This window comes from Oculina patagonica, unplaced genomic scaffold (assembly GCF_052425735.1).
Source record: "Oculina patagonica isolate OP01 unplaced genomic scaffold, crgOcupat unplaced3, whole genome shotgun sequence".
Taxonomy (NCBI): domain Eukaryota; kingdom Metazoa; phylum Cnidaria; class Anthozoa; order Scleractinia; family Oculinidae; genus Oculina; species Oculina patagonica.
In genome coordinates this window covers 475186-487300 of record NW_027558145.1, presented here as the reverse complement: position 1 = coordinate 487300, position 12115 = coordinate 475186, and the positions used below count along the sequence as shown (strand labels likewise).

Below are 12115 nucleotides of genomic sequence, written 5' to 3'. Positions count from 1 at the left end.
AAATCGTAGAAATCAATGCGAATTATTATCCATTATTTATTTATTCCTGCTTGAAGGCGATAGAAGGATGGGATCCCTGACCAGGAGAAAATATAAGGAGCTAGCATATGCACGTTTTTTACCCTTCCCCAACCCCACTCCCCTCCCCCTCTCCCTCCCCTCCCCCCCCCCCCCCGAAGGTAACGAAACGAGACGACAAAAAACTTTGAGAATTGCATAGGAGTGTGGCTCAACTTTCTCTTTTTGCGAAGGGCTCGAATACCTTCCGCGACTTTTATCCGAGGCAAGGACTTAATAAAGCTAGTGGCCAAAGCCATTAGAATAATACTGAAAAAGACGTTGACAAGACAACATCTTCTATAGTGAACAGGCCCTAGATCTACAAAAACATCCTAAAGGAAGATAGCTCCTTGAAAGCCTTGTCAGCCTTCGAGATAGCCTGAAGGCTCTCTCTTGATCTTTAACACCCGGAAAAAGTGGTGGTCAAATCTAACGAAACCTCTCCTAAATAATAGTATAACACAAAGTCACAAGAAAAGTTTATAAAGCTACAAACGACAAGGGATTGATGATTTAAATTTTTTATACGTAATTGGACTACATGCTGTCCAATTTGGAAATAATTTGATGAAAAAAATTCCGAGGGCAGCCAAAATTGGACGAGGCCGTAGGCCGAGTCCAATTTGGCCGTCAGAGGAATTTTTTGAATCTAATTATTTCCAAATTGGACAAGCATGTAGTCCGGTTACATATTAATTATATAGCTTGTAGTCAGTCAATCCAGCATAAACAATAAACTTATGTCCAGAACGGGAAAACATTCAACAAAAGTAGGTATAACACAGCACATGCAACTCACTCAAAGCATTGTCTTCACAAATAAAACTTAAACAAAACAGTGCAATTTTATTCACCTGAGTTTGCGAAGCTTGCTACAAAGTGACTGAAAACACTGCATCAGTCAATGAAAGTCGTAAACAAAGTGTCCGAAGAGCTTTACAACTTCTTGAATCTGACATACTCCTTTCCACTATCTCGTTGGTACTTCATCGCCGTCTTTTCTTTTCGAATTTCAGCAAAAAACGACAAAGAATTGCACCTAGCTCGTGGCGATGAACATCTGACAGATTTCTTGCTTCGCTTCGCTGCACTTACGTTCACCCAAGTTTTGTACTATTGGAGGTGTTTTGCTCTTGGCCGTTTTTTGCTTCTCAGTGTAGCTAGCTCCTCTTCTGACAACGTAGAAAAATTTCTCTTTGTTGTATCTATTGCTGAAAAGCTCAAAAGGAATGGAAAAACGTAGCAAACTTGCCTTATTAAATTCCGCCATTGTCGACTAACAATGCGACAAGTTTACAGGGCTGACGCTATGCTTTGTGCTAATTGGCTAATATCCGTCACATGTTGTTTTTTCTTCGATTTGATTGGCTGAGACAAAACTGTCCATTTTTCTTAAATTGGACAGTTTGTGCATTTTACCTGAAAGTCCTAATTGAAACTATCCAAATTTAATCCCAAATTGGACAGTTCTCAGAAATTAAGGAAAAATAGCTGCGCTGACAATATAGGAGTTACTGACAGCTATATAATTAAGTCACTTTATAATACTACAAACTGTAAGACATTCAGCAAGCAACTTATCCGTGGTGACAGCTGGCGCTTTACGTCACACGTTACAAACAGGCGTCGAAGAATGACAAAAGGAACACAATCTCTCTTTTACGACAAATAGGGTTCGAACATTTTCAAAGCGTAGCGTTTATTCATGTGTGTATTTTAACCTCTCATGGGTCTTGTAGGTCTTATACGCAACAGGACTGAAAGGTATTAATGGGGTGGAAGTTTATCGTTTATAAATCGCGGTGTTTTATCAGCGCTTTATCGCCGCCACAGGTCTTCACTGTAGAGCTGAGGCATCGCAGTTTCTGGGCATTCATTACAATTGATTGATTATGTACCAGACTGCCTTTTCGCATTTCGCGTACCATTTTTTTTTTTTCTTTTATACAATTTTGCGTTCACGCACACATTTTAACGAGCGCTTGCGCTCCTAGGTGTCGCGTGGTTAAATAAAGTATTGTTGTTTGTTGTTGTTTTACTCCACTTTTGGATAACTTTTCTCGAACAGCTGTATAGTAATTATGGGATGTGGTTGCAGATTTCAGCGTTTTAAAGAAAGTAGAATTTCTCTTTGAAATTAAAACGCATCTTGCCAAAAAAATTGTCTTGTAATTTTTGTTATATCCTAACCTATATAACATTCAACACGAAAGAACCGATATTTCGACCCCAAACAATAAATTAATGAATACAATAGGTACCATTTATTTCACATACTAGAAGAAACACAAAATCAAAAGCAAACGGCAAGAGAACCTGAATTCAGAAGGTTGTTGTTTTTATCAAGATATTATAAATTCAATAATCGTGTAGCCAGAAAATGTTCCAGCTTTTATTTCTAAAATAAATTTTAAGATTTCACGATAACAGTGTACTATAAACTCCACTTTTGTCCTGTACGCGACTCCATCGCTAGTTTCCAGATATTTTGCCCTTAAGGGAATAGTATAGAGATTTGTACGTTCTATGCACTTGATTGAGGACGTTCGCGCGAAAATCTTCCCACATTGACTTTTTCCTAAAACTTCAACACTGTTAGAAATGTGTCGTGTCAGAAATGTAAAAAATCGGGCTTCGTAACTGAATATGGCTGCAGTGTCTTTTAGTCCGAAAATATTGCAAATAAATCCCTGAAATAAAATTTTGTCTGCCTATTATTGTTTGTGTGGATCTATTAATTTATTCAACTAGTGACGTTCCTTAAAGTAATTTAATATTATTAATTAATGTTATCATTTAGCGAACACATTTGCACCCGCCTAACAACCTCTACACGGCAGAATTCATGAGGATTCGATGCAGCGTGGACAGAAATTTGAAAATTTTAATCTCCCCACATTGATTTTTTTTACATTTTTTCTTTACAATCTGCTGCGAATTGGAAGAGTAAGTCGTCATCAAAAAATTTGGGGTCACTGGCCATGTTAGAGCGTAAACGGCGAGCGAAGATAATGTAACGGCTACCAGCCCAACATGTGTTTCGTCAGCGTGCGCGCTCTTTCCTGTAACTTAAACGTTACAAATCAAAGTCACAAAAAATGAAGTAAATGAAATTAAGCCGTCAATACAGCTTTGTTTTCTTTTTTGCTTTGAAGGGAGTAAGTAGATAACTGTTTACTAAAAATATAGATTAAGTTAACAGTTATCGTTAATAATAATAATAATAATAATAATAATAATAATAAAACCTTTATTTAAACACGATCTGTGTAAATGCAAATACATGCTTGTAGGGTCGTGTATGACTAATTACCTAAGACAAATTAATATTACATTATGATGAACTTAATAAACAATACTATAATTGATTACAATTAAGATTTAACATTTAAAATCGCACATGTGTTTCGGAATCGACTGAACCGACAAACTGCCAAAGTTAAGGTCCTTAACTAAGGGGTCTATTCTCACTTTCCTGCAAAAAGTTGCCATTACTTGTGATCTGCTTTATGATAACTCAGACCATAACATGAATCTACTGCTAAGTTTTATGTTATATGTCGTAAGGAAAATTTCTGTTCCAAGGCGAGCGTTTCTGCATTCAAAAAGTTCGCAACATCAAAAAAAAAATATCACATCGTTGCAATTGTGTCGTTGAGGCATGTACCTTATTTCTGTGGGGTCAGTGTTTCTTCCGTCCCCTTCTTGCTTGCTACGTAACCAGTGGAGTTGTTCGTCGTTGAAGATGAATGTGAGCTGTCATCGTCTTTCTGTTTCGGTGACTCTGCAGAGTGCTGGCAGGATTTCAGATACTTTTCATTTCGGTATTTCACAACATTTTTCGACTTGGCCTTTCCCTCCATCGGCTTTTTTCCTTTTTCTTTCTGTTCTTTTGAAGTGGTTGCGTCCGAATCAACTGGTGATGATGCCAACCAAGAAAACGACTGGCGTACCCTTGGACCGATGTGTTGTTCTTGGTTTGTGGAACTAACATTATTATCTTCGTTCATTGCATCATCGGCTTGCCCAGTTCCAGGTTTTGCCATTCCCGTCACATTGGCTCCTTCCTCGCTCACATCTGGTTCACTAGACTTGCGCCGTTGGTTAGTGTCAGGAGATTTAAGCGCTTTAGAAGAAAACGATCCCATTTCGTTCACCTTACGTTTCGAGTATTCCTCTTTCATATGAAAAAAATGGCGAGTTGAATATTTGCATCAGAACTGTATTCTGATTGGTTAAACCATCACAGAGCAGCCGAGCAAAATAATAGTCGAAGTGTCACTTTTACGTGTTAATGACGTGCGTTGCTTAATTAGAAATTCAGAAATGAAAAATAAGGACCAAGTTATCCAAGGAAGAAAAAAAAATAAGTCGAGATGTTGAACTTTTCGTAAAGGAAGATGAGCAAAACCATTATGTTTCTTTTTTAAAAATTTCACACGTTTACTTGTTCTAGCTATTATATTTCGAATTTTCCTGATTTTGAGAACTGTTAAAATTACTAATCGTGTAAGAATCCCAAATGTCTTTTTTGAACGCCAAGTAAAAGTGACCACAATGACAAATTCAACGCAGCTTGGAAGTAAATGATCTCATTTCGGCCACTATACTATGCTTTATTTTCTTCATTTATGTTAATTTTTAATTTAAAGCCCAACGCATAATAATATTAATAATAAGTACCGACACATAAAATGCCCTGTTAATTGCTTTTAATCACTTTCAATTACTATTAAAATTATTAAATAGCATAGTTAGGATCTGATGAATTCAAAAAATACAGTCGTTATGAATTCACAGCTCAAGGATGCAAAGTTAAAAATACATTTTCTTCGTAGATTTGCTCAATTGTACAACAGTAATATTTTATTTCATATTTTAATTTTTTTAGATTTCCCTATGTTGTCTCAACTAAGATTACGTTAAATTATAGCGTCACTTGCGATAAACGACATACGATACGCCGGAGCTAGCTTTTAAGCTGCGAGAAAGGTCAAACGGTCTCCTGCTCACAGCGGCTCTGTATCTTCTAAAAATTAGAAAATTCTGTCTATTAAATCTAATAGATCCCATCATATAAAGTTTAGTCTCTTTCGTTTATACATTGTAGTGTTCCATTCTTATTGCACGGGAGTATTTTGCATTTGTGTTCTACGCGGTGATTTCTTGTTATTAAGTTGATTTCTGTTCGCCGTTTTCTGTTAGACGCCGTTTTTAGCCCCCTGATAATGGATAAAATGTTTTTCTTGTACACCAATCCGGGTAAATTTGAAAACCCTTTAATGCAGTGGTAGAGCACGTGGCATTTAAGAAAGAGCGCTTTCAAATTTAACCGGATTAGTGAGGACGGTAAATATTGAAAACGAAGGGGTGAATAGGTATGCAGATAGATGGATTTGGCCTTAAAACGCGCTCGGATTGCAATTTTTTGCGATAGTGAGCGGATTCGTGGACTTTGAAAATACAACGGATTGTGGATTAGCTGAGAATTTTTGCGCGGATTTCAGACTTTTCATGTCAGGAAGTTCTGATTGGGATACTAAAACGCTAAAACGAAGTTTAGATCACTTTTGTTGGTCTTCCTTGGTATGTTGGCGAAATCGTTTTTCAAAACAAGCAAAAATTGGCATAAAAACAGCATCGACCGTCAGTTCGCAGTGAAACTATACCACACAAAGTTATCAAGTAATGCAGATTCGGATTTGAACGAAAATAGTGGCGGATTTACGGATTAGGCCGAAAAATTGAATGGATCAGCCAATTTGCATACCCCTATTCAACCCCCACCCACTCCCTCGAAAAAAACAGCCTTTTAAATTGACAATGCAAGTAAGCAGTTCCAAAGTTTGCAGACTGAAATCAGGCTGATGTAAGGTGGCTCAGTGGTTCTCTGAAGGACCACATAAGAAACATATGCCTTTTGCATAGCAGGCTTCCTGAGTTGCCCATCCACATTCGTAGTGGAAAGGTCGTATAGAGCATCTGAAATCATACGTTCCATAAATCCATAAATCATTCCACTCCCATCGATGCGGTTTTAGCTTGCGAGCAGGCTCACGTTTGGGAATACACGCGCGAGTGACGAATTTGCGAGAACGAGGAAGCGGGGGAAGCGAGCCGACGAGGAGAAGTCGACTTCCTTCCCGCGGCTTCGCTAGTCGCTCGTGCACCGCGTGCCAAACGTTAGCCTGCTCGCAGGCTATACGACCACTTATGGCATAACACGGTAGTCGTTGCGGGGGTCTCTTCTTTCAATGCCGTATTATTAGTTGCTGGGGAACATATTTACTATTATTCATATTTTTAACAATGTTAATTTAAAATCGATGTCCACTCTATGTTGTCGTATCTCAAGCATAAACGCGGAAAAGTGTTTCACGATGAAGATAGTAGGTCTTAAGATAAAAAAGGCCCATAACAAGATCCACTCTGATGTTGTTAGGTCGCTTCCTCTTATTTTAACTGGCAAATGAATTGAAACATTGCCAAAGACAGGGTATCCACTCTGCTCCTTTCGCGTTGTGATTCCGGTGTAATCCTAATAAGGGGTTCCTTTAAATTGTATTAGCTACAATTGAAGTGCATAAACGTCCGGCTAAACAAAAAAGACATAATCTATTAAAACTGAACTACCTGTTAATGTGCTAATAGCAACTTTATCAAAATGTTTCTTATGTTTTGCCTATTTTTGTCTTTGTCTTTGGCCTCAAAAAGGATATTCGCGTTCTTTTCTTTATCCTTAAATTGGGTCAGGGTTTAAGAACATTTGCGGCACACATTCTATCCACCCAGCAGTACCGAACTGAAATCGATCGATCATTTTGCTTAGCTAAATTAGAATCTCTTTTAACCAATTGACTCTTATTTTTCGCTCAGTAATACTAAACCAAGTTTTGAGCTTCGCCATCTATACTCTCACCTGGCGTTGGTCAGAGAGCCAAGTACATTAAACCAAAGTCCGGTTTAATCTCTGCTAGGGGATCTGTCCGGGAGGTAATAAAATGTAAAGAAAATTCTTCTCTCAACATTTGTTGCCCCCTGGACAACTGACGATCGACAATTTTAGAAACAGTATAATACATAAAAATGTGATTGTTCTTATTGAGGACGCGTGTTCTGATTGTCCCATACGTACTACTTGACAACACCTCAAACTTTAATTAGCCTTTAAATGTAGATACAACATTAATCTTCAAAAATCCGCGCGTGCATTGTAAGGTATTAACTTCTCTACATCAGGGAAGCGAGTTTTATCAACGCTACTGGGCCGATTTGGGTCCTTTCTTCTCTAATTGTGGGCGCGCTCGCGTTCAAATTTGCCGCTTCGTTGATTATGAATAATTAATGATGTCCATGCATTCTGCCCTATGTTATTGCCTCTTGATTATCCCTCTGTTTTTAAGGTCTTTTATTGCATTACATTGTATTTTAAAAACCGTGTTTTTAAAAGATTTATCTTATTGCAGATCTGTTAATAGTTTAATGTTCGTTTGAAGGAAAGATCATGTTCGCCAGATCATCTTGTGGACTCACGGACTGCTGAACTTTAGCACTGCCCAGGCCATCTTGGCCGTACATCTAAAAACACATGCCAGACCAGTCAATCGTGGAAACATACAATGAGATCGAGATGAATTGATATCTTTATGCTTTCTAGATTTTCGAGCGCTTTTAATTTCTATGGAAGCCCACAACAATAGGATCTAAGGCGTTCTACAAATTTAAACTAGGTCACACTTGCCACTTGCAAGCGATCTCGAATTTTTAGAAAGTAGAACTAAGGCAGCACATGAAATGCTTCAGGCGGGGATTCCTGATTCTGTCCCTTAATTTATGTCCCTTAATTTGAACGAAGTGTGCAATAATTTTATAAAACAGAATCTTTCATGGAAAAACCTTTATTGTCTAAATTTACTTTTCCTTACAAAAGTCTTACTACAAGGCGAAATATTCGGTGAAACTACAGCAATAATGACAAGGTTATGTTCGCGCTCTGCAAAGTCGAATGTTGATTATTCTGTAGTTTTAGGTATGACATTGACATTGCAGTTATTCATTCACAGAGATATCGCTTAAATTCGCACAAAAAAAAAAACTATTATGCCACTTAACGCTACCTTATAACTTGCTTCCTTTTTGCAATTTAAGATTACCCGAAATTAAAATTACAAGCAAAACTGAAGCTCCTCCTTTTTCTCGAGAAGTACATGTCGTTTCTCGTTTTAACGGTTTCTATCATAAAATCTATCCTGGGATTTTAGTTATCCCACAAATGAATCAAGTCATAAAAACTATCTTGGGATTTTAGTTATCCCAGAAATGAATCAAGTGCGGTGACTTTTAATAACATCCGCATTCTTCAACAACCATATCATCAACCTTGCGCAATACGGCTTTTCCATGCTTTCCCATGAGAAGGACAGTTAGCGGTTTCAGTTTGGTGGGGACACAGCATGCCTCGTCATTGGTTTTGATGCCGTTCTTTTTCTCTATCAAGGCTTTGAGCAGCGAGTGGTTTGTTGGGGAGCATTTGCCTTTGCACTGATATGCTTTGAAACCGCGAGGTGCAATGATTGTGTCGTCGAGGCCAATTTCTACAAAGTTGATAAACATGTCCACCTTTCGGCAGGCATCAACTTCAAGTTCAGCCTTCTCTGCAGAGGTGTCACTATCTTCAGCTTGGGCGTCGCCGGGAGCTAGATCAAATAAAGAGCGATCGTTAGTATTGTTAAATTCCGAATTCCAAAAATATACATGTCGATACATGGCTAGCTAAATCAAAATCACAGTGAAATCTTGAAGCAATAAAGTTCCCTCTAACACGATCGCAGAGGAATCGTCATTTATTTCTAATTTGTTTTACGTTACAATCTTTGACACGTTCAGACTTGTCAAATATCAAGGACCATTAGCCCCCAAAGAAAGCACTCTTCTAAGAACAAATTTTATTATGTTGTATTCATTTGCAATGAAAACAATCCATCAGAACCGATGCAATTTGTAAACTTACATTTCCCATGACATTTTCTTTCCTTCATGATGTCTTGTTTACTTGGTCGGAGAAACAGTGGAATATCTCGGTCAGTGGATTCCAATTCGGTCTTGTTCGCCTCCGAAGACCGCGGTTCGTCTCTGTTCTCAACTTGTTCTTCTCTGATCACCGATGGAGTCGCCAAGAAGAGTTGCAAGGCGAGAAGCGAAAGAAACAGATACAGCCTCGTCATATTCATAATCTTTAAGGCAAGTTTCTGATGCGTCATGTAGATCCTTCGAATGTCACGAATAAACTACTTCAAAGACATCTCAAGCTCGCTTTATATAGCACGGCACGTACCCATTATTGAATTAATACTGTATCCGTTACCGTAATATATTAATCGCATTTAGGGAGGTCTTTTGCAGATAAACAATTCTTGAACCTTTTGTACCTCCAGTGGAAAATTGAATGTCAAACATACCCCATTTTTTCCATAAAAGTTTACTTTCCAACCCGTTAATACGGACAATCGAAAGACCCTATTTTTAATAACTGTTAAAGATTAGATTCTTTGTTGCGTTCAAATTTTAAATAAGCGTCGCACTCAAATAAGCGCCGCCCGCGAATTAGCGCCGCATCTGAGACGCGAAAAATTTAAAAAGGGCCGCGGCGCTTATTCTAGTAAATAGGGTATTTGTCCTCGTGTCTCAAGCATTAAAGGAAAAAAGTGTTTCGTGTTGCAGATAGTAGGACTAAAGAACAAAACTACAAGCCTATAACTAGATCTACGCTGCAGCTGTTAAGCAAAAAGAATTGAAACCTTGCCAAAGACAGAGAATCCTCTTTCCCTTTTTTGGCGTTGTGATTCCGGTGTGATCCTTAGATAGGGTTCCTTAATAATGTATTAGCTAAAGTTGAAGTGCATGAACGTCCGGCTAAACGAAAACGATATAATCTACCTGTTAATATACTAACAGCAACTTTTTCAAAATGTTCCTTTTGTTTTGCCTCTTTTAATTTGTCCTTGTCTTTGTCCTCAAAAGGATATAGAGGGTCGGGGTTTAAGAACCTTTGCGGCACACATCCTATCCCCCAGCAGTGCCTAACTGAAGTCGATCGATCATTCAGCTTAGCTTAATTAGAATCTTTTTTTAACCTTATGACTCTTTTCTGCTCAGTAATACTAAACCAACTTGTGAGCTTCTCCATCTATACTCTTCTTGACGTTGGTCAGAGAACCAAGTACATTAAACCAAGTCTCGTTTAATCGCTGCTAGTGGATCTGTCCGGGAGGTAACCAAAATGTGGAGAAAATTCTTCTCTCGAAATTTGTTGCCCCCTGGACAACTGACGATCGACAATTTTAGAAACAGCATAATACATAAAAATGTGTCTGTTCTTATTGAGGACGCGTGTTCCAATTGTCCCATACGTACTACTTGACAACACCTCAAACTTTAATTTTATTGCCTCCTGATCATTCCTCTCTATTTTATGATCTTTTATTGCATTAAATTGTATTCCTAATTTTAAAAACCGTGTTTTTAAACGATTTATTCTTTTGCAGATCTGTTAATAGCTTAATGTTCGTTTGAAGGAAAGATCAGTCATGTTCGCTAGATCATCTTTTACATTAACCGACTCACGGACTGCTGAACTTTAGCAAACATGCCAGACCAGTCAATCGCGGAAACACACAATGAGATCGAGATGGATCGATATCTTTATGCTTTCTAAATTTTCGAGCACATTTAATTTCTATGGAAGCCCAGAACAATGGGATCTAAGGCGTTGTACAAATTAAAACTAGGTCACACTTCAGCTGCACACTTGCCATAACTTGCAAGCGATCTCAAATGTTAAGAAAGTAGAACTGAGGCAGCACATGAAATGCTTCAGGCGGGGAGTCCTGGTTCTATCCCTTAATTTATGTCCCTTAATTTGAACCTAGTGTACAATAATTTCATCACACAGAATCTTCCATGGCAAAACCTTTATTGTCTTTAACTATTCCATAAAAAAGTCTTACTTCAAGGCGAAACTACAGCAATAATGATAACATTGACATTGCACTTATCCGTTCATGCGTAATTTTCTTCAAGAAATCAACTAGATATCAAACAACTATTATGCAAGTAAACGCTACCTTATAACTTGCTTCCTTTTTGCAATTTAAGATTATCCGAAATTAAAATTACAAGCAAAACCGAAGCTCCCCCTTTTTCTCGAGAACTACATGTCGTTTCTCGCCAAGAAGAGTTGCAAGGCGAGAAGCGAAAGAAACAGATACAGCCTCGTCATATTTCATAATCTTCAAGGCAAGTTTCTGATGACGTCAAGTAGATCCTTCGAATGTAACCAATAAACTACTTCAAGGAGATCTGAGGCTCTCTTTATATAGCACGGCACGTACCCATTATTGACCTTTTCGTTCGTGTTAAATTTTAAGTATCAAACTAATACGGTATTCGTTACTTAATATCTCAATCGCATTTAGGGAGGTCTTTGGCAGAGAAACAATTCTTGAACCTTTTGTACCTCCACTGAAAAGAAAAAATGGCAAAAATATCCAATGGGTTGAAATAAATTGCACACGACGAACCGAGCACTCCACATATTTTAATTTGCGTGATATGAGGCCCTGTTAGGGTAGGTGCGCATGTCTCTCGTCTGAACACAGGGGACCCACACAAATGGTGCGACTGTTGATGTGTAAAAATTATAAAGGAACGTATGGGAAACGTTCGAACGTTCCTTTTAGCATGAACTATAGCGAGCAAAATTCGCATTTATGTTCAAAATAAACGTAAAGTTACCTCAATCGTGGTGCCTTGTCGTCTTTGTAGCTCAAAACGGCGAATTTTAGTCTTTTAGTGGGTTTTTGCGATGCAGTCTACTGTACGTAATAAGAGGAGAAATAATAAGAGGATTCATTCTTACAATTATTCATATTTTTAACAATGTAAATTGAAAATCAATGTCCACTTTTTGTTGTCGTGTCTCAAGCATTAAAAGTGTTCCGTGATGCAAATAGTAGAACTAAAGAACAAAACCACAACCCTATAACTAGATCTACGC

General features: G+C 38.0%; 1 protein-coding gene across 1 annotated transcript; it reads right to left on the bottom strand.

Annotated features, from left to right (window-relative positions):
• Nucleotides 1-7956: 7956 nt before the first annotated feature.
• Nucleotides 7957-9326, bottom strand: LOC144640425 (uncharacterized). Its single transcript, XM_078499578.1, has 2 exons — nt 9071-9326; nt 7957-8756 (listed from the first exon to the last, which is right to left on the bottom strand). Exons 1-2 carry the CDS (start codon nt 9318-9320, stop codon nt 8401-8403), a joined length of 606 nt encoding a protein of 201 aa, XP_078355704.1. The 5' UTR covers nt 9321-9326; the 3' UTR covers nt 7957-8400.
• Between the last annotated feature and the right edge of the window lie 2789 nt (nt 9327-12115).

Bases quoted from the DNA above. Each gene is read 5' to 3' on its own strand.
- LOC144640425 (XM_078499578.1), bottom strand. From the start codon at position 9,320: ATGACGCATCAGAAACTTGCCTTAAAGATTATGAATATGACGAGGCTG. The intron at 8,757-9,070 runs GTAAGTTTACAA...TATTTGATCTAG, and splicing joins AAGAAAATGTCATGGGAAAT to CTCCCGGCGACGCCCAAGCT.